General features: G+C 37.0%; 6 protein-coding genes and 1 long non-coding RNA gene across 10 annotated transcripts; 5 read left to right on the plus strand and 2 right to left on the minus strand.

Annotated features, from left to right (window-relative positions):
• Window positions 1-533: 533 nt before the first annotated feature.
• Window positions 534-2,373, plus strand: A4 (apolipophorin-III-like protein). The gene is made up of 2 exons (XM_070657697.1): window positions 534-883; window positions 1,865-2,373. Exons 1-2 carry the CDS (start codon window positions 605-607, stop codon window positions 2,174-2,176), a joined length of 591 nt encoding a protein of 196 aa, XP_070513798.1. The 5' UTR covers window positions 534-604; the 3' UTR covers window positions 2,177-2,373.
• Window positions 2,374-2,580: 207 nt separating this feature from the next.
• LOC139103226 (uncharacterized) lies at window positions 2,581-3,863 on the minus strand. Its single transcript, XR_011545847.1, has 3 exons — window positions 3,784-3,863; window positions 3,097-3,300; window positions 2,581-2,669 (listed from the first exon to the last, which is right to left on the minus strand). It is a non-coding gene; the product is annotated as an uncharacterized lncRNA (long non-coding RNA).
• An 855-nt stretch (window positions 3,864-4,718) lies between these two features.
• On the plus strand, window positions 4,719-12,426 carry LOC139103166 (ataxin-2 homolog). Of its 2 annotated transcripts, none has more exons than XM_070657605.1 (9): window positions 4,719-5,825; window positions 5,905-6,013; window positions 6,158-6,481; window positions 6,603-6,839; window positions 6,919-7,243; window positions 7,494-7,795; window positions 7,886-8,464; window positions 8,546-8,702; window positions 8,957-12,426. In XM_070657605.1, the coding sequence occupies exons 1-9, from the start codon at window positions 5,743-5,745 to the stop codon at window positions 9,487-9,489; spliced, it is 2,649 nt and encodes an 882-aa protein (XP_070513706.1). In that variant the 5' UTR covers window positions 4,719-5,742; the 3' UTR covers window positions 9,490-12,426. The 2 variants fall into 2 exon arrangements, with proteins under 2 accessions (XP_070513706.1, XP_070513707.1); XM_070657606.1 differs by having other exon boundaries at window positions 4,719-5,780.
• A 682-nt stretch (window positions 12,427-13,108) lies between these two features.
• Window positions 13,109-15,770, plus strand: LOC139103179 (probable ATP-dependent RNA helicase DDX55 homolog). Of its 2 annotated transcripts, none has more exons than XM_070657625.1 (7): window positions 13,109-13,322; window positions 13,405-13,512; window positions 13,750-14,022; window positions 14,108-14,466; window positions 14,575-14,772; window positions 14,851-15,544; window positions 15,654-15,770. In XM_070657625.1, exons 1-7 carry the CDS (start codon window positions 13,224-13,226, stop codon window positions 15,690-15,692), a joined length of 1,770 nt encoding a protein of 589 aa, XP_070513726.1. In that variant the 5' UTR covers window positions 13,109-13,223; the 3' UTR covers window positions 15,693-15,770. The 2 variants fall into 2 exon arrangements, with proteins under 2 accessions (XP_070513726.1, XP_070513727.1); XM_070657626.1 differs by having other exon boundaries at window positions 13,214-13,322; window positions 13,409-13,512; window positions 15,654-15,756.
• A 542-nt stretch (window positions 15,771-16,312) lies between these two features.
• Window positions 16,313-19,372, plus strand: Tes (testin LIM domain protein). Its single transcript, XM_070657611.1, has 5 exons — window positions 16,313-16,455; window positions 16,574-16,778; window positions 16,962-17,257; window positions 17,433-18,803; window positions 18,916-19,372. The coding sequence occupies exons 1-5, from the start codon at window positions 16,393-16,395 to the stop codon at window positions 19,279-19,281; spliced, it is 2,301 nt and encodes a 766-aa protein (XP_070513712.1). The 5' UTR covers window positions 16,313-16,392; the 3' UTR covers window positions 19,282-19,372.
• An 819-nt stretch (window positions 19,373-20,191) lies between these two features.
• On the plus strand, window positions 20,192-27,035 carry LOC139103207 (vesicular integral-membrane protein VIP36). Its single transcript, XM_070657678.1, has 8 exons — window positions 20,192-20,714; window positions 23,317-23,673; window positions 24,116-24,231; window positions 24,358-24,555; window positions 24,707-24,869; window positions 25,131-25,297; window positions 25,419-25,482; window positions 25,543-27,035. Exons 2-8 carry the CDS (start codon window positions 23,559-23,561, stop codon window positions 25,692-25,694), a joined length of 975 nt encoding a protein of 324 aa, XP_070513779.1. The 5' UTR covers window positions 20,192-20,714; window positions 23,317-23,558; the 3' UTR covers window positions 25,695-27,035.
• LOC139103186 (uncharacterized) lies at window positions 20,708-23,161 on the minus strand. 2 transcript variants are annotated; one of them, XM_070657640.1, is made up of 5 exons: window positions 22,847-23,161; window positions 22,370-22,732; window positions 21,314-22,165; window positions 20,977-21,223; window positions 20,708-20,899 (listed from the first exon to the last, which is right to left on the minus strand). In XM_070657640.1, the coding sequence occupies exons 2-5, from the start codon at window positions 22,718-22,720 to the stop codon at window positions 20,769-20,771; spliced, it is 1,581 nt and encodes a 526-aa protein (XP_070513741.1). In that variant the 5' UTR covers window positions 22,721-22,732; window positions 22,847-23,161; the 3' UTR covers window positions 20,708-20,768. The 2 variants fall into 2 exon arrangements, with proteins under 2 accessions (XP_070513741.1, XP_070513742.1); XM_070657641.1 differs by having other exon boundaries at window positions 22,841-23,161.
• Window positions 27,036-27,076: the final 41 nt, after the last annotated feature.

Consider the following 27,076-nt stretch of genomic DNA (forward strand, 5'->3'; position numbering starts at 1 on the left):
AAAAAGCTGGCTATTTTATTCGTATAACATTTCTAACAAAATATTTGTAAAGAGTATTTATTGCTACAATTAGAGTAAAAAAAATTGCTATCGCGCTTATTTAATGAGATGAAAAGCAAAAAAGAATTATTATATTTGCATGTTCTTTCGGAGAACTAAATTTTTGCTGAGCGTACGCAATAATAACATCTCCGTCCAACTAAGCAAATTTCGAACTAGGAATCTATATAATATCCATGAAAAATACTTCCACGATATTACAATTATTATCAATACGACGGAATTAATAAACGAACGGAATAAAACAACAGAGAGGCCTTACAGCACAGCGATAAACTTTATCATTTCCTTACAAATAAATTGTAAATGATAAAAAATATAATAATATTTCGAAAAATCGTTGTTTCGACTATATAAAATTCGAATACAGCACCGGCTTCCTCTACGATTCTCAGGGAGAGAAACACAGGTCATTGTCGTCGAAGTGAGATAATAAGCACTTTGCCCCTGCACCGATAAGAGTCGCCTATAAAAGGAAGTGCGAGCTTCCATTCTACGCATCAGTCGTTTTCCTAGTCGACCAGAGAGAGAATACTAACGTGAAATGAAGTGCTTTTCCGCGATTATCCTGGCCGTTTTCTTCCTGGCCGCGGCGGACAGTAAGGTTGTCCCGGCCAGCGAGAGCCAGCAAACCGGCGACACGCAATCTGTTCAGTTGTCGGATCGCATCAAGGAGGCACAAGAAGCCATCAACAATTTTGGCGCTCAACTCCAGCAGCAATTTAACTTGCCGAACCAAGAGGAAATCATCAATACCGTCAATGAACATAAAACCAATTTTGTCAATAATGTCCAGTCGTACCTGAAGACCATGTCTGAAGAGGTGAGTGCGAATATTCAACACATACGCGCGACGTCTTTTTTTTTTTTTTCTTATATTTAGCAAGCGTAAAAAACGCGTTTGCTTGCAACTTACTTGTCGAACTTGAAAAATCGAATGTTGAACCGTTTTTCCTATCGACATCTCGATTATTTTATTAAAATTATTCGTTGATGTGCCGCGACAAATAAAATTGCCCTACACGCTATACAAAGATTAAAAGTTGGCTTATTTGTTCGCAGTTACAGAAAGCTACTTCTCGAACCTAAAGACCTAGAGTTATCACTTTCAAAATTAGCTCCAAAAGTCATGGCCACACCGTCCGTTTTCTGCGTACAAAGCTGTTATTTTTTTTCGCTGTCCGAGCAAAGAGTTCGATTCAAGAGGAAAGCCGAATGGCTTGTCTATTTAGCAATCTATTCCGTAAAGAAACAACCGACCCGCGATTGGGCATGTTGAAAAGAGAAAATTATTTCATTATAAAAATAAGAAAACTAGCAGTGAATATCATTGCATGACAATTCAAAATATATTATCGATGCGCTGCGCGATATATTAAAAATATTTAATATTACTATGTGCCTGTATAGAAGAATAAAAACTAACGAAGCTAAAAATAAGAAATAAAAACCAAGTAAACTAAAAGTAACAAACACCGACGTGTTTTTCGTCATTTTCACACTTGAAAATTAAAAAACCTACCAATCCTAAGCGTACAACAGCATTATTTGCATATTCTTTCTTTGCATCGTTGAGAATATCGTGCATAAATAAATGCAAACAAGTAAAAAAAAATTTTAATAATAAATACGCGCATTAACTTCACATGTTACGCGTGTCTCGACACTTGAAATATCTTTGCCGTAAAATAATTAAGTAATTTCAAATAATAATTAATAAAAAAAAAAAATATATATATATATACGCGCTTGCTGAAGTTAAATTATCATGATCCTGGCTGAACGCATGGCGGATCGTTTGCAGATCCAGGCAAAGAGTCCCGAGCTGGAGAGCATTTGGACAAACATGAAGGACAAGGTGTCTGAAGCGATTAACAAATTGAGCGTCAATCCCGAGACGACCGAGCAGCTGACTCAGCTGCGCACCAAGTTCCAGGAGGGTGTTCAGACTCTCGTTACGGAAACGGAGAACGTTGCCAAGACCATCAATGAGAATTCCAGCAAGGTCCAAGATGACATCGCCAAATATGCTAGGCAGGCGATTGATATCGCCGTCCAGGCCACGCACGATTTAAACAACCAGCTAAAGCAAACTACACCGGCGCCGCAATCATAAAATTTAATAGACGAAACGACTATCGCAAGTTTATCTTACTCGTGGGAACATGCGAATGGAAATTCATCTCGAACAAATTTGCTAGAAGAGATTCAGCTTTGTATCAATCAAATTCCATGCCGCAACTTCAAATGAGAAATGTAAACGTGTTTGGTAACTGACGAATGATTGTTAATAAAAATACTTGATTGTTTCTACCCCTTGATTGTTTTTTTTTTATCCTACATTATTAAATCGTGCAATGTAACCCGATAAGATTTTCTTCGTATTGCATCGATGACCGAATTTAAATTTTACGACAACAGCTACGATAGTTGTGCGTCTGGATTTACCCAGTGGAATAAAAATAATTTCTTTTATTAATTTGACTTACCTTTGAATGTAGTAATGTAGGTAACGATGAATGATTGCACCTAATCAGCGGATTCCGCATTAATTTTGCATTGCAGGCGTCAGTCGAACCCACTTACAAGGAAGAATTTGCCAATGTGACCTAGAAATAAATTTATTTGTGAACAAAAAATTTTTTTTCTCTAATTAAAAAGACACATGATAGAAAATTCATTACTTATTACATATTAAATTTTTGCCGGGTACATTCAACTTTACAAAATAAAATTTATTTGAGTGTTATAGAAAACGTTGAAATATAAAGATTCCATAAAAATGTTAATTCAACGGTACACCGAATACCCGCACATTCCTCGATTCTTATAAAAGGATGGGAATCGACAAATCATCTCATTACCAGTCGAAAATATTGCCAGTTAATATCGAGCCAACAAATAATTCCGCATTAATTGCGTTAATTATTTCTTTCTGTAAAGTATCAATATCCGGTCGAGCTCTCTTGTTCTGTTTTTTTTTTTTTTTCGTAAAATAGCAAGTCGGAGAGAGAAAAAAATGAGTGGGACACCTACCAAATTGGATATATTTTTCCTCTCAGTTTTCGTTGTATGTACGGTAAGATCAAATGAAGTAAACTTAGCGCAAACTTAGATGCGCGTTATGGAGCAAATTCTCAATTTAATTCTTCAATCTAATTCTTTATGTGTTTAACGTAAGTCTTGCTAAACAGATATCACTTGTCGCAAACGCTGCCAGAATTTCATCGGTATACAAACCTGAAAAATTATCTACGAGTTATCAACCAAATATATTGAAGAAGAGATCGAGTTTCGAAGGAAAAGCACCCAAAGGTGAGAGATTCGGAAAGATAAATCGTGGATTTGAAAAGATAATCGACTTCGTCAACGTTTTGGGCCAGATGGACAATTTCGTTTACGACAGAACAAAGAATATCATTCGTAAGCTCAATGCAATTTACGACATTGACGAGAATGAGAGATACCGCGATGCTCATTCTACATAAATTTAATTGTGAAAAAAAAACATAATTGATTGTAATAAAAAAAAATATATACATTTTAATAATTTTCTACTGAGATAGCGATAATAAATAATTCATGCGCTTCGTGTCTCTTTTACTTTTCCTTCTCTACTAAGAGAAGAGAGACTTCCCTTAGCAGCTTTTTATGGTTAAAGTAGAATGTCGCAAGTTTGAATTTATTGTACAAATTATCTTTTTATATGGGAAAGCGACTTACGTTGCTTGATGAATTAACGAACTGAAATCCAAAACTGAATCCAATTTGATAATCAAAGCTGCCCAAGTAATTACAAGCTGATTAATTGTTGCATTGTCGATTTTGGTAGAGTTGAAAAGTAACGGAATTAGAAACTGTTAGAAACCCTTGGATGAGAGAATATAGTTCGGGCATCGCACACGAAACTTTAGTGTCCCGTCATCTAGCGACGAAATGTCGCACTAGCCTGTGTACAGTCAGTTGATATAACGGTATATCATCATGTAAGATACTTTTAAAAAAAAACAATTGTAATAAAACATAAAAGAAGAAATAATTACTTTTTTTCTACAGACGGCCATAACAATCAAATGTCTTTATTAAAAAAATGTCATGTAACCGTTTCGATCATTTCTGTTGGAGCTGAATCTGGGAAACGGACGTGCCAATAAAATTCGATCGTTTCTCTCACGTTGTATGGGGGTTGGTCGTATTTGCAGACATTTTATAATTTTCACGCCTATCTCGCACGGCGAACGTACGGCCGAGAATCGAGATCCGATTGGCTTGGGCGGAGTGGAGGGTAGAGGAAAAAGAAACAGGCCGACGCCGGACAGGCGTTCACCAGGTGGCGACTGCGTCCGAGAGTCACCGCGATCAGGTTGATCAGGCGACTTGTAGGTACGTTGAGAGGTTGCGAGCCCGTCGTGTATCACATTCCGCCACATGTTGGTCAGTTGAAAGAAAGAAAAAAGAGAGAGAAGACCCCCGGGAGAAATAAGAAACGCGCGAGTCGCCGCGAGCCTCCCCCCCTTCCTTCCCCCTCGCCATCGCCATTTGGCAGTTTGCGTCGTCGGTCGTCGTCTGCCGTTTGTCGTCTGCCGCGTCCGCCCGCCGTTTTCGTTGTTTCGCATCGCCGCCTCGTCGTTCTCGCCGTTCGCGACTTTGCAGCTACACGGAATCTCTTGCATACGGAACGTTCGTCTCTCCCTCCTGTCTTTCCGTCTCTCGTTCTCTTTTTTCTCTTCTCGCCTCCCTCGCCTCCCTTCCTCCCTTCCCATAGACGTGAAGCCCCGTTGGCCGAGGGCGAGTGTCGCGCGAACGGGTGGCGAACCGCAGCGCGCGCCGTGACTTTCTACTCCATCCGCCCCGAGAAGACCAGCGGAAACTCAGCAGCCTTGTGCCGTTACGTCACGTGTGCTCGTTGACAATCTTCGAGAAGCGTGCTAGTGCGCTTCGTGGGTCGGTCCGAGCCAACTCGCGCGTTTTCATCATCGGTGTACGTATAATCAGACGTGCGCGCGTGAGCGCGCGCCACACATACTTATATTCACCCGCACCCCCGCGCGCAGTCCCCTGCGCCGTGCGTGTGCATCGTACGCGTACGCGCGCGTCCTCCGTTTTAAGGGATTATCTGTTATCGTTGCACAGCTGTAGCCATCGAGTGATAGCGTTCTCACTTCTGTCAAACCGCGATTTAAAAGTCACGCGGGAGCGACGCCGTTCGATCGTCTCCCCCGCCGCCGTGGGCCACTTTGCACTCGCGCTTGTTTAAATCTAACCTATGAGCCCTCGTGAATGTGGATAGTTTTCGCAGCCTCCGCGACCTCCTTTTCCTCCTCCTCCTCCTCCCTCTCTATCTTGCTTCCCTTCGTCTTCTCTCTTTCTCTATCTCTCTCTCGTTTTTCCTTACCCTCGTCCACTTGGTCGCATTTGGCTTCGTTCGTTTCGTCGCGTCGCTCGAGCTGCGAGAAATTACGCGCTGCCAACGAACGTAAGAGTGCCGCGTAATTAGACGCTCGACAAAAGCGTATCCGCGTCCGCGTTGTCCGCGTTCACGGACGAAAAAACGGATCTTTTCGGCGTGAAACGATCACCGGGAAAGTTGTCAAAATTCCGGTCCCTACTAGGAAACGAGAGGGCCCCCCACAAACCGGTGGCAGAAATCCATCAGCAAACGGCCAAGAACCGTCGGGCAAAATGAATACCAAGAGGAAGAATCGTACGAACAATAACAGGTACTGCCAATCACTTGGCTTTCCTCGTCAAGATCATAATAGCAGGTATAATATTTACAACATAATGTCATGTACCGACGGCGTTAAAAAAATAACATTTTTTTTGACTCACATTATCTTTCAGGTCTCCCCGCGCACGTGGACCGCAAGAGAGATGCGTCGCGGCCGAGGGAGTTTATAACAATGCTCATTTTATGCATGCAGTCACTAGCCATGTTGGCAATATAGTGCAGGTAGGCCATTGGATGGATTAATCTATGGACCTGAAAAAAAAATAAAATAAAATTATTTATTTATATACAATTGATAATTTAATGTACGATATATTGTGTTACACAAAATTTAATGCAATATTAAACTCAATTTTTTATCTTCAGATACAAACTCAAAATGGCTCAGTGTTTGAGGGTGTGTTTAGAACATTCTCGAGTCAATTCGATGTAGTACTAGAGATGGCTCATCGTGTCGAAAGCTCGGGGAAGATTAGCGTAGATAGCGTAGTAGAGAAATTAATTTTTAACCCAAAAGACGTTGTCACTATATCTGCCAAGGACGTTGATTTAGATTATGCTATAAGAGATACTTTCCAAACGGATACAGCCATTAGCAAGTTTAACGGTCTGATCGGCGAGAAGGAACTCGAACCTTGGGATCCGCCGACTGCCATGAATGGAGCTGATTTAGAATTAGACGGTGCTGCTGTAAGCATATACATTTATCACAAAAAAAGATTAGAATTGTTTTATATTTTAGCGAATATAAATATAATACATAAATCTAATGTTTAACAACGAGCATATAAAATATACGTGTAAATTTTAGAATGGTTGGGACGTAAATGAAATGTTTCGTAAAAATGAACAAGAATATGGAGTTCAAACGACGTTTGAGCCTTCCTTGGTCGGTTACACTCTTCAACTACAACGTAAAGACACAAAGGATTATAAAGAACAAGAGCAAAAAGCGGCCGAGATAGCAAACGAGATTGAATCTCAGCCAAATCATAAAGCCAGATTAGAGTTGGAGAACGGCGATGAGGAAGAAAGATTTGCAGCTGTGGTAAAATCTATTTCATTTTGATTATACACGAAGAATTTTTTTGTACTTGTCAAATTTATTAATTACTGTTGAATTCTAGACGCGACCTACCGAGGGGAAGTATATTCCGCCACCATTAAAGAAGAAAAATGGTAATACTAGCAAACTCATGAGATCCAATCAGAGTGAGCCGCCATCCTCACCTGCAACTACCAACAATAAGAACGTTTATGGTCAACCCTCTCCGTCCACGGTCAATGTAAATGTTCCACAATCGAACATACCGGTGGGTGTACAACCTACTCACACATCGGTGCAACATCCAGTATCTTTAAATATGAGTATGCCGCCCAACGGAGTGGTTGTTACGTACAATAATCCACCACCGCCGTTTGTGCCTCCGCCGACAACGCAGTCGCAACAAGGTAAGGCATTTTGTTACAAGTAAAAAAGTTTAATATACTTGTTCAATTTTATTTAAAGTTCATATTTAATTAAAATTACTTACTGAATCTGCAATTTATTGTATATTTTTTTTATGCTCGTTTTAATTGATTACTTAATGATTACAAATGTCGTAAAAAAATGACTTTTTTTCTCGAATTCTTAATTCCTACCCACCGTTTTCAGATTTAAAATTTTCTTTTGAACAATTTTCAATTTTTCGTTGTGTAGCAATTCAGCAGAATCAATCGCAAACTCAAGTTACTCCATCGATGGCACAAGTAAACTTTCCATCTCAACAACAAACGCCTCCGAGTAAATTAAATACGGAGAAACGTGAACGTCCTGGCAGACAACAGGTTTATCAAGCTGACAAAGCTCCACCAGCACCGTTTCCGCCACCAAATGTTGCGCCTTCTCATCAACAACAACAGCAACAGTCTTCTCAGACTGTTCATCAGCAACACACATCATTGACGCAACAAAATTCTGTAGAAGGACAAATAGTCATACATAAGTCGGATCACAGAAAGGTATGACACATATTCCTACTTAAATCTGTATTATTCTTTTTTTTTTTAATCGCGAGGAAATTGATATACACTCGTAAGTTTTACTTTAAGGTTCCAACGCCACGTGAAAGAGAACAACATTCAGACATGAGCTTGCGGCAGTTTGCGGCAGAATTTAAAATAGCAGAATCGCAAGGATCACCAGATACTCCTCAAATATCTAGAAAACAACAACATCAACAAGAAGTGCATTCTGCTTCTCCAATGAATCAATCTCATCACCAAGGTTCTCATCAACATACGAGTCCGCAGCAATCACAGTCATCTTCACAGCAACATACCAGTTCTCATCAACAACACCCAACAGTTCAAGAGGAACCAGTTTCCAATAAACCACCTTCTGGTCCATTAGTAAGATCTACAAGTCCTCCTCAGCCACAAACACAGCAGCAGCAACCACAATCGCAACAGCAGCAGCAGCAATCACAACCACAATCGCAACAACAGCAGCAGCCTCCTCAGCCACAACAATTACCACCACCGCCAACACAAGCACCTCAAACTAATACTCCAACAGTGCAACAATCGTCATCAGAACCTGCGGTTGATAAAATAACTTCTGCTTTTAAGAAATCTACTTTAAATCCGAACGCTAAAGAATTTAATCCAAATGCCAAGCCATTTACACCGGTAAGTAACATAGTATTATTAATCCACCAGAAAATTTAATTTGAACAGAAATTATGAGATTTGTATTTTTGTAATATATAGCGCTCACCTAGCACACCGACACCTAGTCGGCCACATACACCACAGACTCCTCAATATACGGGAGCGACTATGCCTGCAACTGTTGTTATGCCAGCATACGTAACTCCAACAGGTTTTAATCAACCACCTACTCAACAGATGACTAGGTTCCGGAAGAGTTAGTATTTATATTTCAATTTCATTTAATGCCACAGTTTACTTAAAATTGAAATATTAATGTAAAATGTACCTTTTTTTTTTCTTTTAATATTATTTAATTACCTAATCTACCATAGATTCAAAAGAAATTGTTCAAAGTTTTTCTACTCAAGTCATTTTTAATATTATTATTTTTATGAACTTTGTGTTTAAATTTGAAATATATAACATATAAAGAACTTGGCTAACATGAGATATATGTGGTTTTTACAGTGCCAATGATGCCGCATCGCGCGCCAGATATAGCATCTCAGATGCAAGTAGCCGCAGCAACAGGGCAGCCGTTGTTAGCGCCAGGTATACATCCATTCCAGGTGCCTTATCCAGGACAACCGGCGTACCAGCAAATGGTGCGAATGGTCCAGGCACCGCCACCACCGCACATGGCTACACCATACCATCATCACCATGACTCACAGGGTCCGCAAGCACCCGGCTTGCAGTATATGGGCCCACACACTCATCCGCATCCTCACGTAGCTCAACAGCCACCCAGCCAAACACCCTCCCCGGCCAATCCAAATCAGCCGCATACGCCGGGCGCTTATAATCCGCCCGGTACTCCGCAGCCTACGTACCCGCAACCTCCACCGCAAGGTCACGCACCGAGTTATCAGATCATGTGTCCTATTATTCCACCTCACATACCATCAATTCCACCGCAACACATGCAATACCTGCCACCACAGCCACCTCCGAGTGCGCAGCAGACTATACCCGTTACCCTTTTACCGCACAATCAGTAGCCGCGATATAAAATTAAAAAGGAAGATACGAAAGGAAGTACTAGTATTCTGAAAAGATAGAATAAGACTTTCAAAATTGAGAGTTACTTTCATGATGGCACCAATCGGTGACCGATCGCTTAAAGAACCGCTCGCTTCAATTACGCTCTCTCTTTCTCTCTCTCTCTCCCTCTCTATCTCTCTCTTTCTCTCTCTCAATTCATTTAGCAAATATCTATTGCTATAAATATAATATCTGAGTAATAAGTATATTAAGCGGCAGTTATCAATTTTTCAACCTAAAAAATTATCTAAATTTTGTTGCAAATGGGAAAAGAAAAAGATAATATTTTTAGTCCGGTAATCAATACGCAGCAATGATGTATTCCAAGTGCGTTTAGTAAATGTAAACGGATTGTAAATCCGAATAGGCTCTTGCTAGAGAGAGTATTTTGACCATCTTGAAAGTAACTAGTTATTTAAATGTAGGTCGATCGTTGAATGACCTATGGCCTGTGTCGTCGAGTACCTTTCGAAAAAAATTCATTATTTTAATCAATTTTTTAAATTGTATAATGATAATATCATTTATTATTATACAATTACGCAAAATTCTCACAAGTTGATTTTTATCGAATTAGCATGCGTAGTATATCGGAATATACTGAGAAAGAGTCGACGACTTTTTCGATCGTGCATTTTTATCTAGTAGTGCTCAACGAACTCTCTTGTGTTAAAGAATACTGAGGGAATGCCGCTCGTTCGATAGGCGTGTATTAAATTCCGAAATTGGAATTGTTACATGCCCGTAATACAGCTGCTTGCACTACTTTGTCAAGTAACAACCAAGATATAAAAAGTTAAAAAAGAAAAAAGCAAAATTGCTATCACGCGAGCGAATTCAACTTTCTCTTTGTCTGTTTATCTGCCGGTCTCTTCTTTTTTCCGTTTTATTATATTTTTTTCTTAATTCAAACGAACACATAAACTACACGAGAATAAAGTGTGTGAAAGTACATGATCATCGTAAATTCTTTTGCCCGTGGCTGGGTATTAATAAACCATTTGGTAAGAAAGAATTCGGAGAAAAGAAGACGGAACGATTGCGACTCCTTCGCGTTTGATGTGAATTTGAAGCGAGCGATAATTAACAAACTTGGAGTACGGCTTGCAGGGTAAAACACTAGCGAAGAGACGTACGATTCTGCGATTTGTTGATAATGAGTTTTGTTACGAGAGATGTTGATACGCGCAGAATCTTTGAAAGATTGTCACGTCGAGTATGCGAAATGGGCGCAACATGTAAACACATTGACGAGTCGTGCTAATGTTAACGGTGCAAACATCAGGCGTGCGAGAGGTACATAATTTACATGCATGGACATTTTGGGTTTACTATCGGAATCTTAACAATTTGTTTCAATAGTAAACTCTAAGCGCCGTTGCGTATGTTGCGTGTGTATGCGTGTGTGTGTGCAGTTTGGTTGTTTATTTGTGTATGTGTGCGTCATTTTGCGCGTAATGGCATAACGATATCTGTTTTTTTCTCTTTACAAATTTTTCAAACGTTTACACAATTAATAAATGCAAACTGTAATAATACTAAGCGTATCACGAATTAATACAATTCGAGAAATTTTTATTTGTGATACTAGTTATAGCCGCTTGAAAACTTTTTCTTTTGTTACAGAAAGAGAAAAAAACTCGATGTCATTGCCTTTGTTATTGTTCAGAAGTAATTCGAATTATTAGAGATTGGCATCTGTGCGGGGCATGTAGAGAAAGAGCAAATGTGACGAGGCTTCGTTGTCATTGTATTAAGCGATTTATTTTATTTTACTTTACGCAAATGCTTAAAGATCCATGCGTAATATTGATGAGAAGAAATTGTAATCGATTGCCGCTTCGTTACTTAATGTATCGAAGGCAACACTTATCGCGATTATTAGCATACAGGTGACCCTGGTGGAACGAAGCAATTGAATTATGTAAATCCTACGGATTATATATATATAAATTATGTACCTCTTATCTCGACAAGCAAGTAAAAACGTGGATACCACGCTCGATATCATGGACTTTGAAATCTGTCTGAACGTAACGTATACTGCCAATTAGGACAAGGGAGAACAGGGATGAGGGAAAAAAAAAAAAAAAAAAAAAAAAAACGGGGAGAAATGAGATCAGAGACAAAAGTAAAGCGTAGTAAATTGGCATCGTGGCCCCTCGGGTCAAATTATTATGCGCACAGTCGCGAGTTCACGGAGCTCCTTTTCTACGTATAAGAGGAAAGCCGCTTTCCCACTCGATGAGATTTCCGAATAAAGGGGTGGCTCGCCCCATCGCTCACAATTGGATTCGAACGAAAGAATTCAACTTTTTGTATCGTACAACTGCGACTTGCATTCGCCGCGTGGACTCGCGCGAATCAAGATAATAAAATCGAAAATGGAAAAGCGCGTCTCCCCACATGCGTGTGTGACGGAAATATATTTTTATCTTGCGCGCGTATGCCATTCGGAATAAGAAGAAAGATGAGAATTAAAAATGCGAACGAAAGAAGTTGACTTGTTTATTTCAAACTGGTGGCCACGCGATGCCGATTAATTTTAACAGGATTTTCGCGACGCTGATAAGTCAAGAGGACAAACGCAAGACAGATGTTCTTCCTTCTTTTTTTTTTTTTTTCTTTTTCCCTTGATCGCCGCTAATCTCAGTTTCCCCTTGTAAAAGGCTCCGTTCGGATGAATTTTTAATCTGCGCTCGATACCGATTGGGAAAAGAAAGTTAAACAACTACGGCCTTAGACCTAATCGTGTATATAAACGGAAGGAAGCAAAAATAACTTTTGCCTGAGAGAGATAGTTGAATGTGTGGCATCGTTAAACAGATTTTATATTAAAGAGATTTAAAAAGAAGAAAAAAAACATCAAAATAAAATCAATACGTTAAAAGCCACTTTTTGGTCATAATTCTTTTCTTTCAACTCCCTTAGTTTTTTATAATACTAGAACAAATCATGGGCACGCTCCGCGTGCGCTATTTTCTGAGAATTCCTAATTCGTGCGCGTCATTATAATTGGAAGCATTAATTAATTATAATTTATATTTAATAATTACAATTGAATAACCTATGATCGACGACGGGTTGCTGGTTCAAGAGATATAATTACGAACTATGAAAAAAAATTTTGCGACTTACCAATCTGCTTGAGCTTCAGCGAAGTTATAGAATTTTGCCAGTGACTGTAACATAAAAAGAAAAATATTAATTTAGACGTGCCAGTAAATTAATAAGATTATTAAAAAAAAGGTAAACATTTTTTTTTAATAAAAATTTAATTAAAAAAAATGTATGCTTACCTAAAAGTTGCTTCGCCGAAGCGTGATGCCTATCCGAGGCCTGCTCCTCCTCTCAGATGGGACGTGTCGAATAATCCTTTCGCGCACTGGACACTCGCGAGATAGTCCACGACACTCCCGACCGTCAAATTCTCGAATTCGACATAAGAAACGAGCTACGACGTGAAGCGAAGGCTAAGATTACGCGCAGACGCCTCGACATTTTCCTTTCGAACTCGAACCGCGTGCTCGCCATGACCTCTCTCGACGCCGAGCGAGAAGCTCGAGCTGCATATTACCTGGATGGTAACGTAATAGAAATCAATCTGCTCAATCATGCTCTACGCAGAAACGCAATTACTCCAGTTTTATTAATTTTATTTTAAATAAGCGGACAAAGAGGACAATTTATAATGAGAGGAGAGAAATGGGAAGAGCTGGACGTGTCACTGAGCGAACCTGTACTGACAACGCTCAAACGGTTGAAGTTTTTTAATATGACACCGGTCCAGGTGATGTATATCATATGTTATTGTGGTTACATTGTTACGTTACGTTACATACATTGTTACAATTATATTGTTTCATTGACAGGCAGCGTGTATACCATTGTTGCTGAATGGCAAAGATGTTGCCGCAGAAGCAGTTACAGGCAGTGGCAAGACACTAGCTTTTCTCATTCCTCTATTGGAGATGTTACAGGTGATTTTTCGTACCTTTCACACCTACATATCTTTCAAGGCAGAAGGTTCCAAATTTCTAGTAAAATTGTCTCGGGTAATTAAATGCTTATCTTAATTTTTTCTTTCTAAATAAAGGAAAATATACATGTGTTTACTTGATAAGTAAATTTGCTAGAAAGTTGGAACAGTTGACCTTAATCTATTATCCCATGTACATTTGCTATTTTAAATATCATATATAAAATTATATATTCAGAAACGACCTGGAAAGTGGAAAGCTACAGAAGTAGGTGCAATAGTAGTCAGTCCAACAAGGGAACTGGCTATGCAAATTAGTGAAATTTTGGAAAAATTTTTAAAAGAAATTTCATCCTTGAGACAAATATTACTGGTTGGTGGTGTATCATTAAACAAAGACATGGAAAATTTAAAAAAAGGAGCAAATATTATTATTGCCACACCTGGTAGATTGGAAGATATCTTGTCTAATCATAGTTCCATCAATTTTGATCTATGTGTAAAATCTTTGGTAATTAGATTCTCTTATAACGTTTTATTTATGTAGGATTAACTTCTAAAGTTATTAATTATAAAATGTGTACTCTTATTTTCAGGAACTTCTCGTTTTAGACGAGGCAGATCGATTACTTGACTTGGGATTTTCCGCGACTTTAGATAGCATTTTAAGTTACCTGCCGCGTCTTAGAAGAACAGGATTGTTCTCGGCGACGCAAACGAAGGAACTGCAGCATTTGATCAGAGCAGGATTGAGAAATCCGGCGTTGATCGTTGTGAAGGAAAAATCCAATGTCTCTACGCCTGTAAATTTGAAAAATAGTTTTACAATTGTTCGCCCTGAGTACAAGTTACCAGTGATGATAGATTTTATACGATCAATAGGATTTAACACTAAATACATGATATTTTTGTCTACTTGTGCATGCGTGGATTACTTGAGCCGAATTGTACAGGCGTAAGATTATAATTGCATAATATTTTCATTATTTCTATGAAATTAATAATAGTTAACAGATATTAAGCATTAAATTAATAATGCATACGTAAACGTGTTTATTTACAGATTACTACCATCGATAAACGTACTTTCTCTACATGGTAAAATGAAAAGCAAACGACATAAAGTGTTTGATAAATTCCGACGTGCTGAAAATGGTATTCTAATATGCACAGATTTAATGGCCCGCGGAATTGATATATCTGAAATAGATTGGGTAATACAATATGATCCCCCTTGTACAGCTAGCAGTTTTGTACACAGGTAACACAGCAAATGTTATATAGAAGCGTATATATGTTTTGAATATTTGTTCTCTAAAATATTATTTTTATCGTAAAGATGCGGTAGGACCGCTCGGATTGGCAATGAAGGAAACGCATTGCTGTTTCTCTTAGAAACAGAAAGCGCGTATGTAGATTTCATAAGAAGAAATCAAAAGGTTGAACTGCATCAAATGGAAACAAAATTGAACGAGAGAACAGTTGACGAATGCTTGCAATATATGAGGCAAATCCAACTAAAGGATCGACTTATATTTGACAAAGCCAATCGTGCTTTTGTTTCATACGTGCAAGCATACAAAAAACACGAATGTAATTTAATTCTTCAGCTGAAAGATATCGATTTGGGAAAGCTGGCTATGGGTTTTGGTCTTTTGAGGATGCCAAAGATGCCGGAGCTTAAAGGAAAAATCGTGTCGTCTTTCGATGGTCCCGAGGTCGACATAAATACTATACCTTATGCGCATAAACAACGTGAATTACTTAGAATTAAGAAATTAAACGAATATCAAAATACTGGCGTTTGGGTGACTAATTCTAAATGCAAACAAAAACAAACTGAATCCTGGTCTGAATCGAAGAAAAAGAAACTCGAGAAACGAGAAAAACGAAGTAAACGAAAAGAGAAAAAAGAATTGAAGCAGCAATCTTTAACAACTACCACTAAAAAGAAGAGAAAGCGAATAAATGAGGATGATATTGAGCAATTGGCAAAAGATATAGCGTTAATTAAAAAATTGAAAAAAAAGAAGGTAATTGTTGCTTTCTTTTTATACTGTAAAAATAAGTATATGCTTTTTCCTGTTTGTTTTTTTTTTTTTCTCTCTCTATCTCTCTCTTAATTTTTATATTTAATTACAGATGTCACAAGAAGAATTTGATGCGGCTTTTGAAGTCTGAAATCTCAATCAAAACTCCTTCGATATTTTCACTATATGTGTTCTCTCAAAATATACAAAGCTTGGTAACGTAAACGCATGATTCATTGCATTTTTCTTGTGATTCCTTTCCTTTGAGTTCCTGTAAAATATTTACAAATATTAGTACATAGATATTATTATGCAAGCAAATGATAAACACTAGAAATTATCACGTTTGTAACAAGTGTTGTAACATTTGTAGGAAACAAGGAGCTCAGAGAAAGAATTTATTCGTTGCCTGTGCGCTACATAATAAGATGTCACGTTCATTCGAAGCTCAAGCTTGCAAATAAACGCACATATAATGCAAGTTTCGTCTTTGTATGTACGCTCTGTATGTTCTGCTCTCTATCTCTATCGGGGTCTTGAACAGTCTTGAAAGGCGTCCCCACTGCCTGATAATGCGGGGCCAGAATAATGCCGTAGAGGGGAGCAAAATCTTCCAATAAGAATACTTGTTCGATTGTGTGTGTATATGACATATACGCACACATCTTATGAAAGAATGGACCAGCTTGTTTCTCGAAGAAATCCAAGTATTGGTGCGGAGCGTGTGGACAGTCATGTTGAAGCTCTTGGAACTCTCTCAATGATTCATGCATACGCGTATGTCAGATATTTGCACGAGATAAGTATAAGAGTCGTCTTCTAACAAATGAGGTCTTCTGTCGTGCTAGAAAATGGAAGAAGTAATGACTGGTCGTCCAAAGTGGTTGTTGGAGTTAGAAAATCGCAAACGGAAGGTAACATTGAACTTCAATGTGCACGTACTTCGATTAAAAGTTGTAAGACAAAGGGGGAATGTAATGCATTATGAAATTTATTAATTAATTGTTATTTTTACGTCTTATGTTTTCTTAGCCACGCTTGGCGCATGAAGCTGGAGCAGGTGCACCCTGCACAAATTGTAATTCTGCCTGTCCTGGTCTCGATCTTCATTTCTGGAGAAAAATTTGCAAAAACTGCAAGTGCAGTCGAGACGATCATGATGTCGATGACGATGAATTCCCTCAATTTGATCTGTTATTTGGACCAAGCCTTGGAAAATATAAAAAGAAATCTATGTGTAAGTTTATGTATATATAATATATACATAATATATAAATATTAAGATATAAGATATAAATTAACTATATGTATATGTAAGATTTAAAGATATGTGTGTGTATTTCATGTGTGTATAGACTTAGACTTGTATAAATATTCACTAGTCGTATCTACTTCTCACATTAAAAAAATTAATTTTTAGGTTTACAAGTGAATAATAAAAAAGAAAACGAAAATGACGAAGCTACATTTGAATGGGTCCCGCCGGACACGTCTAAAGAACTTGCTGTGGATTATATGAAAGCTTTACCGGAAGAAAAATTGCCGATTAAAGGATCTGTCGGTGCTGTTTTAAGAAGGCAATTGTTACAGAAACAATTACCCCTTCACGACATCGACTATCAAGTTTGTGACAAACTTAGCGAACAAGAGCAGAAACAATTTGAAAAATATTTAGAAAATATCAAACGATATGTAGGACAAGGCAAAGTAATGAAGGTAAATTGAAGCAGCGATATAATACGTATTTCAATTGTTACCTAATTTAACCATAAAATAATATATTACAAGTATTTAAACATGAAATTCTTTTTGAGGCGAATGCTTGAAGAATTTATTCCCGTAGTATTTGTACATACACTTATTTAGTAGCGTAATCCAAGTATTATTTTAGATGTTTGGTGCTCGCCCATTTGATCGTTCTCTCATGACACCTGTCAACGCAACTGATATGCAAAAATGCTGTCCACAACATAAATCTCATACACCTTCCTCTGGCGTTCAATTACGTACGCCGAGTAGCTTTGCTAAAAATGTTCCGTATGCGAGATATCCATGTGACACACAAAATAAACAGGATGCTGCTACGGCTACCAATAACACGGAGCTATTTAATGCACAGGAAATGTACGATTGCACGCTAGACAGAGTATCCGTCAGCAGTGATATCGCGAGGTCACAACCAGTCGAGGGAAAACTGATTACTGAAAACTTACAACGTGTACACGATGCTACGTTGGTGAATGAAAGTATAAACAGCAAGATAGCTAATTCCTCGATTCCTTTACATCTCGCTGAGCGAGAAATCGCATCCGCTTGCGAGAAAAATACTTTTGAAAATAATATATCTGAAGGAAATACTTTTAAAGAACACGAAGAAACGCTAAACGATACTATGCGGTATCTCGCTCATTCAGAAGCTGTTGACGACAAAAGTGCTTTAATCGCAGAGTCCATGTTGGCGGACGCGCTTCTTCCACCCAGTGCGATACATGCAAATGACATCGTCGGGAGTACTTTAGACGAGAAAGAGTTAACGTTTATAAGGGAGAAGCTCGCCGATAAATATAACATCGCGGAGAATCCAGCAGCACGCGCTACTTCAACAGAAAAAAAGACATATAAACCTCTATCTCAGGTAGTCGAATTGACAGCTGTACCTATCACTACTGATTTGAATGAACGAAAGCGATGTGGCGCGTTATCGAATAGCAAAGCGGCGAATAATCCGTTATCTAAACCTGGGACAAAATGCATTTTGGATCCGTCGTCAAGTGAACAAGCAAACTCCACAGGGCTCACTTGTCCTGCGTCGAATCTATCGATGCAAACTTCTGATTCACAAAAATCTATCGACACAAAACCTAATCCGCTGCAAGTCGAATTAAACAGCTCGACTCTTCGTCCGTCCGTCATACATTCCGAACAGTTACAGAATCAAGTGTTTCCGAATATTATTGGCAACGAACAACATGCACAGTATGCACAATTCACGGACTGCCTAAAGGATGGCATTGAAAACCTAAAGTTGGATTCGACGAAAGCGCACAAGTGCGAAAACTGTCATGAGGACATACGCGTCGGCGACGTAGTTGTAATTGCGGAAAAGGCTAATAACGCATCTTGGCATCCGGGCTGTTTCGTTTGCTCGGTGTGCGACGAATTATTGGTGGACCTCGTTTACTTTTATTACAAGAATAAATTGTATTGCGGCAGAGACCTTGCCGCATTTCTGGGGATTCCACGATGTTTCGCTTGTGACGAGGTAAGTGTGGCTTGAACAAAGTATCTTTAATACAGAAAACACGATTTTTCGAATCTATTAAGGATTATTAAGGTTGAACGGTAATTTAACTAATTATTTTTATGTGCCGCAGTTGATTTTTGTACGAGAATATACGGTCGCAGAGGGGCACAATTATCACGTGAAGCACTTTTGTTGCTGGGACTGCGACATGCCATTGGCAGGACAACAATATATTACCGAAAACGATCGACCGCTATGTCTGCCTTGTTATCAAAAGTCATATGCAAAGACATGCGCTGCCTGTAACGTAGTGATTGCCGCCGATCAGCAAGGAGTAACTATAAAAGATTTAAACTTTCACGCGACTGAAATTTGCTTTTGTTGTTACAGTTGTAAAAAAAATTTACTTAACGGCAAAATGGCGATAAAGAAGAATAAATTGTTTTGTAGTAAGGAATGCATCGCAAATTTTCAATTAAATAAGAATATGCAATGAAAAAAACCTGCTATTTTGATTTTTTTTTTAATTTTGTTGTAAGAAAAATATGTAATTATATAATTCCGTTATAAGACTATAAAAATTGAAAGTATTAAAGTATTAGTAAAGTGTGCCATTTGTTAATCAATATATAAAAAACTAAGAGAATGACAAATTACACTGCATGTAAATTACGTATTTAATATATATCCATGCGCTATAAATTAATTTTAATCAAATATTATATTTGAAAATATAATAGCGTTTTTTTTATTTAACTAACACATCATGTATATCAGTAATAAAGTAATAAAAATTTAATAACTTTTCTGATTCTACACACATTTTCAGTTTTCTTCTTATATGTACGTATACAGTATAATTTATTATCGTTTTTATTATAAATATTACATAAATTTAAAACTTACTTTTCTCGTACAAGCCATTTATTTTAATTGGAAATAATAAATCGATATGACGGACGCAACTACTTTTTGATATTTAAAATAAATTAAAAAGTATATATAATATTTTTGATATATGAAACATTAAAATGTTTTTAACGAGTGCACACGCACGTATTTTTATACATACATGATTGGCACTAGACTGGCTCTGGTTTTAATACTTTTAAAAATATATATTTTTTTTTTTCACTTTAATACTTAATTCGATACTCATATTTATGTATATACACTGAGAGAGATATAACATTTGCCGCAACGACAGCGGTTAGCGTATGACCTCTATCGTGATGTGCATCGATCCTCACACGAAACTCATAGTTAATATACCACGAGGCGCCGGCCGCTGAGAACCACCGAGAACAGAGAGAGAACAGTCCCACTACCTTTTTCCCCGTCTTTTCGATCATTACCTCCTGGCCCAGACCTAAAGGGTAGTGATCGAGAAGACGGGGAAAGAGGTAGTGGGACTGTTCTCTCTCTGCTCTCGATATTTCTCAGCGGCCGGCACTTCGTGGTATATTAACTATGGGTTTCGTGTGAGGATCGACGCACATCACAATAGAGGTTATACACTAACCACCGTTGCCGAGACAAATGCTATATCACCCTCTCAGAGTACGTCCTTCTCTCGATCCTTTCTTTCGGCTGCCGATTATGGGGGTAGTAATGGGGCGCATTCTTCTTTAGTCCTTGGCAATCGGCACTTCGTGTGTAACATGCGAAGGTCACGTACGCTAGCCGCAATCGTCAAAGCAGATATGGTATTTGCTGCGACGAGCGGCGACGGCGACTGGCGTACGTAACTTCCCCCACTCTCGGCCGCCGAGCGCGGGAAGGGGTGGGAAGCTGCGTTCTTCCTCAGTCCTTGGTGACCGATGCTCCACAACACATTTACGCACGCGCTTCGTGTGAGATTCGACGCACACCACGCCAAGATCACGTACGCTAGCCGCCGTCGTAGCACCACGAATGCCATTTCTGACGGTGAGTACATTGTTCGACAGCATGGAATCTTGTGTAAAAAAGATATCGTGTTCTTTATTCCGAATCGCTATCAACAACAGTTCGAATACGCCTGAAAATACGTTCTTCTCGATGTCGCGGTGGTGTTTTCGGATGTGTACCTTTTTTAACGTTTTCTATATTTCTCCGTGCGCGTGTAATTCGTCCTGAAATAGACAAATTTAATATGCACGCAATATCTAAGGATATAATTAATACGAAATAACGTTTTTGTAATATTAACCTTCAGATATAATGTTTGCCATATCCAACTCTGATATTTCCTTTAGCTTTTCATTTCTTTCTCGCGCTTGTTTACACTTTTCCATCGTAGGCCTACCAGTAACTCCATTTTTCTCCAATAATTCCAATAGGCGCTCAATTTTTTTAGCATTAGTTTTACAGTCAGCAAACAAGGTGTTGTAACGTGTTACTTTCACGCCAGCAACTTTTAAGTATTTTTTCAACATCTGTATGCGTGAGTCTGATTTCTGAAATAATTTTACATCTCGTAAAAATAAACGCACAGTAATTTGTATTGATATTAAAGGATTAGCTATTGAACAAACTGTTTTACTTACACTATTACCACGTTGATTCTTTCTACTTTTCACAAACTTCTTTTCTCTTTCGGAATTATCGTCGCTTTCATTACTACTTGTAGATTCCTTCTCTGATGATTCATCCTTTGTTCCATTCTTACTTTTTATCGTTTCACTTTCTCTCTCAACAGTTTTTTTATCTTCATCGGACAAACATTCATCATTCTTTTTGTGAGAATTTTTCTTCCCACCTTTACCTCGTCCTCTTTTTGATTCAACTAAAGACTGTTTATTTGCTGACTTTTTCGTTGTAGCAGACGATTTTTTTATCTTCTTTTTCGTTCGTGAACTGTAATCATTATCCGAATTACTATTATGGCTATTCTCAGAATCAGAAACCTTCAGTTTACTCAAACTTGTTCGCGAACTTTTTTTTTTTGTTTTATCCTTTTTTGATTTAATATTCCTGTCCACAAGTACCTCTTCCGAGTCAGACTTTTCGTTATCTGACGAACAATCCAATTCAGACTCATTTGGTTCAGCTTTGACGATTATCGTTTTCGGCCGTGGTTTTACATTTTCCTCATCTTTGCTTTCAGAACTTGATTCATCGTTATCACTTGCACATTCTACTGAAAGTTCCAGTCCATCTACTACTTCTATATCTACAGTACATTTTCTAATAGTATGTTGCTTTTTTGTTCTCTCTTCCTTGCTATCATTTTTTCCTTCTTCCTCGCTATCACTTTTTCCTTCTTCCTCACTATCCTTTTTTCCAGCTTTATTAACTGTTTCAACATCTTCTTTACTTATTATTTCATCTTTCTTTTTTATTTCTTTTTCAGAAGTAGGCGTTAAAATTGTATTTGCAGAATCTTGTAGTTTGTTATCCTTGTTTTTATGTACATGTAAAAGAAATAGAATTACAAAAGGTCTATGTAATATACAAAAATTAAATTAAATCTAAAGATTAAAAGATATCCATTAAGCTAATTTCAATGTTAAAACATCAACAATTTAGATCACACTACAAAATGTATTTAAAAAACATATAACTAAAGCTTGCAATTATTTTTAATAATTTTATATGATTACCTTATTATTTTCAACATTTTTTTCTTCAAAATCAGAGTGGCTTTCATTTCCATTCTCTTGTTTTAAACTTGTATTTAATTCCTCTTCAACTTCTGTTTCTAGTTCAGAAAAGGATGTGTCTTGTGATACTTTCTCTATTTTTTTGTTTAAAGCAGTTTTAGATTTTTTGCTTTTTGTCATTCCTGATTGTTTATTAAAAAGACGTTTTTTAGCAGGTGAATCTGCCTCATCTCCATCATTTATGTCTCGTGGCCTTTTCTTTGGTAGTGTAATGTCAATAGAATTGTCCGACGATAAGTGCAATCTGTCCATATCATCCTCCTCATTTTCGCTGTGCTCAGATTTTACCATTTTGTGAACAATCTAAAATAAGTACAAATTTTATTGTCAAATTCAAAGATGTACATAAATTAAATAATGAATGTGTGCGTGTAACATACATTCATGCATAAAAAGAGAAAAATAACAAACCCTCACATTTTGTGTTGACGGAAAGGAATTTCGTATATCACTTAACAATATCAGTTATATCGAGGCAATTATATGCTGTTCGATAACGACGTATGTAACAAATTATCAGCGGATTCGCTAAATTGTATTCAGAACTGACCAAAAGACACATGCATCTCATCAATTATTGAAAGTAGCAACAATCAACAAGCAAAGGAGTTTGTGTGAATGATTTACCAAACTATTTCACGATATTAAATCTTGCACGGCACTTTTGTTATTGGGATATATCGATATATTTAAACTACACGTACTGTAACTTTATGAGACTTGTTTATAATCACGATCATAATTCACGACTGCGTACATTTGCGCGGCAAAATCGACGATTCTTCCTCTCTTTTTTTTTTTTTCAACGAATGGCGATCCCCAGTCGTGTTCGATACGACCGGTTTCTCGACTTTAGATGGCGCGTAAAGCAGCCATTTTGTGTACAGTATGTTATCCTGCACTACGCGCACTACACTCTGCTACACTCCATACTTGATGGCGATGCGTTCGGATGATTCGAGACCTCGGGGATGACGTTGGTTAACTCTGGTTAGCTCGTCGGAACGCGTGAACGGCCTTTATCCTGACGGTGCTGCTTCAACCCGACGCGTGATTCTTTCGGCGTTCACGTCTTTGTAAATCGTGCGAACATTTGTGGCCGTGACAGTTCCCAATTGACAAAGCAAGCATGGGCCCTATCTCGTGGTTTCTTCTACTCGCCGGCATTCAGGGGTCCCTCGCCTCGGACTGGAACACAAAGGACTTCATGAAGCGGGAACATTCTTTGATCAGGCCGTACCAAGGTTAGTAGAATTCGAATTGACCCTTCGAGTCTCGAGTTACCTCCCAGGTGTTCACTGAAATCCTTCGGAATTGTCTTGGTTATTTACTATCTAATCAGCGAGCTAAACCGCTGCGAATTTGAGATTACGAGGCAAATAATTGACGCAAAGAGAATTCATTACATATCGTAGATAATAACATTAATCAGAAAGCTAGCTGTACCTTTTACAATTGTGTTGCAATATATATTCGTAAATTAAAAAACTGATTTGTTTTTTTAAATAAATTCACACATAACTTGTTTTATTTTATTTTATTTTTTCATTTTATTTGTTTCCTTTTTATTAATGTAGAGTTTCTCTAATCTTATTGCAAGCTAGCACAAAGGAATTTACTAGCTTTGTATTATCTATACACTGTTTTCTATGTTTATAATTGATTTATTTATGTTTAATTTGACAGGCACAGGTATGACAATACCTAATTGGGACTTCATGGGTAGTACAATAGTAACTAATAATTATATCAGATTAACCCCTGATTTGCAAAGTAAACAAGGTGCCTTATGGAATTCTGTGGCAAGTATTACATGTACATTTGGATATGTTAATAGTATATAATGTTATCATTGTATAATTTTAATATAAAAATAATATATGTATACTTATGCATTGTTAATCAAATGTTTTAATTTGTTTTTATAGCCATGTTATATACGAAATTGGGAATTACAAATTCAATTTAAAGTGCATGGAAAAGGAAAAGATTTATTTGGAGATGGTTTTGCCATTTGGTATGCCAAGGAAAGAATGAACTCAGGCCAAGTATTTGGTAATCAAGATTATTTTAAAGGATTAGCAGTTATACTTGATACATACAGCAATCATAATGGCCAACATAATGTATGTTTTGACTAATTTTTTTAAATCTAAATATAATAAATTATGATTATGTAGCTTTCAATATTAAATAACTTAAGATTTTTTATGTTTGTATATTTATTTCTTTTGTATCTTTTTTTTATGTTTTAATAAAATAGTAATGCATTTGCAGCATCAGCATCCTTACATCTCAGCAATGGTCAATAATGGATCTTTACATTACGATCACGATCGCGATGGCACTCATACACAACTTGCAGGATGTGAAGCAAAATTCAGAAACGTAGAGCATGATACACACATAGCTATAAGATATGAGAGAGATATGCTCACTGGTATGTAAACATAATTAAATAGTAAAATACATGTTTTTTACATTATGTTTCATAAAATATTGCATGTTAGATATATTTTTTCCTTTTCTTTATATTCATTATTTGTACTTTGTCCCGTTGCCGTGACGGATTGTATTTTGTTTTTTTCTTGCATCAGCAATCACTTAGTCATTATTTGCAAATGTGTTTTATGACTAGATATTATATGTATATGCTCACTCATAGCTCTCTTCTTATAAATTGTTTTTATTGCAAAAAAAGTTTCCACGGATTTTGTCAACAAAGCATCATGGAAGGAGTGCTTTAAAGTATTGGACGTTAAGCTTCCTACAGGATATTATATTGGAATTTCTGCTACCACTGGTGATCTGTCTGACAATCATGATATATTGTCGATTCGTTTATTTGAGTTAGACTTACCAGATGATGTAAGCATTAATTTATTACGTCTTTATACTTGCATTATATGAAATATATAATATATCTATATATTATGTACAAAAAATATTTATAACAAATTAGCGAATTAAAAAGAAAATTAATTTTTAGCCTAAGGATCATGAAGACAGGTCACAAATTCTGCCATCAGCAGCTCACTTTGAAGCACCAAGAGGTAATTAAATCGTTATATAATCGTGTATAAATTTATTTTCTAATATCAATATTATTTCAGAACATGTACAAGATTCGAAGCAATCTAGCATGAGTGGAATAAAACTTTTCTTGCTAATGTTAGTTGGTGCGCTCATATTAATAGCTTGTGTTGTCATTGCCATTATGTTTTATCAGAAGCACAAAGAAAATAGCAGAAAGCGATTCTACTAAGTCAAGTTTCAGGGATGATAATATGATAAGTGTATGTGTGAATATGTGTATTAAAAGTCGCTAGCTTCTCTTTTATTCAAATTTTTTCGTATACAAGACATGTGTTATGAAAATTCATAAGATTGTCTTCATTTGGTCCTTGCCTGAATTAGTGTAAATCTTTTTTATGTATAAAAATAAGTCTTCAAGGTAAAGGAGTGATGTATATACGTATGCAAGTATTTTAATAATTCCAATATGTGCAGAATAATGTGCTCCGTTAAATTAATCGCCAATGTAATTAATTGGACTCGATGTACACTGAAAAGTAGATATGGCATTTGCTGTGACTAGCGGCGACGGCGGCTGGCGTACGTGACTTCTCCCTCTCTCGGCCGCCGAGCGCGAGGTGTAGTAGGCCGCGTTCCCCCTCAGTCTTCTGTGACCGGTGCTCCGCAACACATCTACGTGCGCGCTTCGTGTGAAGTTCGACGCACACCACGCCAAGATCACGTACGCTAACAATCGTCGCAGCACCACGAATGTCATTCCTGACTGTAAGTGTACATTTATTTGATTTTATTACATAGTCAGTAAAAATACATATTTATTACAGTTCCTTTACCAAAGTTAAAATATTTCTTGAAATGCCACATAGAATTAGAAAAAAATAAGTTTTTACATTTTGACTAAATAAAAAATATAACGTAAAAAGATATGATAATCGATGTAGTACGACATTGTTAGCTTTATTTTAGAAAGGTTTTGGAAAAATTTATATATTATATGTGTATATTCGTTTTAAGCCAAATATCCTTACATATGAAATCTTTGTGGTAATATATTTTTTCCAGAACCTTTTTATCTATACTGGTTGAAATAAACTAATTCTAAAATTCAGTGATTTTAAATACTTTATAAGAAATATACATTACAGATAAAAAGAATGTTCGTTTAAGGTTTAAGGAAATAAAATGTAGAAATTTTATTTAATTTCTATGTATACAATTCTTTTGAAAAATAAGTAATTATTTTCATATGCAAATTAGAAACAAAAAAGACTTTATTAATATAGATTTTATATTTGTATATAGAGGAAATTAATGTATTTGAAACTCCCATATTGCATAAAGTTTGTGATAGAGATTATTTGCAGATTACAAACTGTAAACAGGCTCTATTGGCCATATTATGCAGCATTAGAATGTCTAACATTGCATGAAAGTATATGCAATGTGGGAGATTCTATTATATTCCAGTATAAAATATAACTACATAGTAACAATTGTATTGTAATCCTTTTATATGAAAATTAAGAAAAAAGGAACCAAACCGTTTAATAAACAATTATCTTGTTATCGAGATGATGTTATCATTTGAAACAATAATGTATAATGTTGCCA

The sequence above is a fragment of the Cardiocondyla obscurior genome, linkage group LG06, assembly GCF_019399895.1.
Source record: "Cardiocondyla obscurior isolate alpha-2009 linkage group LG06, Cobs3.1, whole genome shotgun sequence".
NCBI classification, from domain to species: Eukaryota; Metazoa; Arthropoda; class Insecta; order Hymenoptera; family Formicidae; genus Cardiocondyla; species Cardiocondyla obscurior.

Coding starts and splice junctions, on each gene's coding strand:
- A4 (XM_070657697.1), top strand. CDS start 605: ATGAAGTGCTTTTCCGCGATTATCCTGGCCGTTTTCTTCCTGGCCGCG. Junction 884..1,864: donor TGAAGACCATGTCTGAAGAG/GTGAGTGCGAAT, acceptor GATCGTTTGCAG/ATCCAGGCAAAGAGTCCCGA.
- LOC139103166 (XM_070657605.1), top strand. CDS start 5,743: ATGAATACCAAGAGGAAGAATCGTACGAACAATAACAGGTACTGCCAA. Junction 7,796..7,885: donor ATAAGTCGGATCACAGAAAG/GTATGACACATA, acceptor TTTTACTTTAAG/GTTCCAACGCCACGTGAAAG. Junction 8,465..8,545: donor ATGCCAAGCCATTTACACCG/GTAAGTAACATA, acceptor TGTAATATATAG/CGCTCACCTAGCACACCGAC.
- LOC139103179 (XM_070657625.1), top strand. CDS start 13,224: ATGAGAGGAGAGAAATGGGAAGAGCTGGACGTGTCACTGAGCGAACCT. Junction 14,467..14,574: donor TTGAGCCGAATTGTACAGGC/GTAAGATTATAA, acceptor GTTTATTTACAG/ATTACTACCATCGATAAACG. Junction 15,545..15,653: donor AAAAATTGAAAAAAAAGAAG/GTAATTGTTGCT, acceptor ATTTAATTACAG/ATGTCACAAGAAGAATTTGA.
- Tes (XM_070657611.1), top strand. CDS start 16,393: ATGGAAGAAGTAATGACTGGTCGTCCAAAGTGGTTGTTGGAGTTAGAA. Junction 16,779..16,961: donor ATATAAAAAGAAATCTATGT/GTAAGTTTATGT, acceptor ATTAATTTTTAG/GTTTACAAGTGAATAATAAA. Junction 17,258..17,432: donor GACAAGGCAAAGTAATGAAG/GTAAATTGAAGC, acceptor GTATTATTTTAG/ATGTTTGGTGCTCGCCCATT.
- LOC139103186 (XM_070657640.1), bottom strand. CDS start 22,720: ATGGTAAAATCTGAGCACAGCGAAAATGAGGAGGATGATATGGACAGA. Junction 21,224..21,313: donor AGAATCAACGTGGTAATAGT/GTAAGTAAAACA, acceptor AAATTATTTCAG/AAATCAGACTCACGCATACA. Junction 20,900..20,976: donor GGCAAACATTATATCTGAAG/GTTAATATTACA, acceptor TGTCTATTTCAG/GACGAATTACACGCGCACGG.
- LOC139103207 (XM_070657678.1), top strand. CDS start 23,559: ATGGGCCCTATCTCGTGGTTTCTTCTACTCGCCGGCATTCAGGGGTCC. Junction 24,556..24,706: donor ATCATAATGGCCAACATAAT/GTATGTTTTGAC, acceptor ATGCATTTGCAG/CATCAGCATCCTTACATCTC. Junction 25,483..25,542: donor TCACTTTGAAGCACCAAGAG/GTAATTAAATCG, acceptor ATATTATTTCAG/AACATGTACAAGATTCGAAG.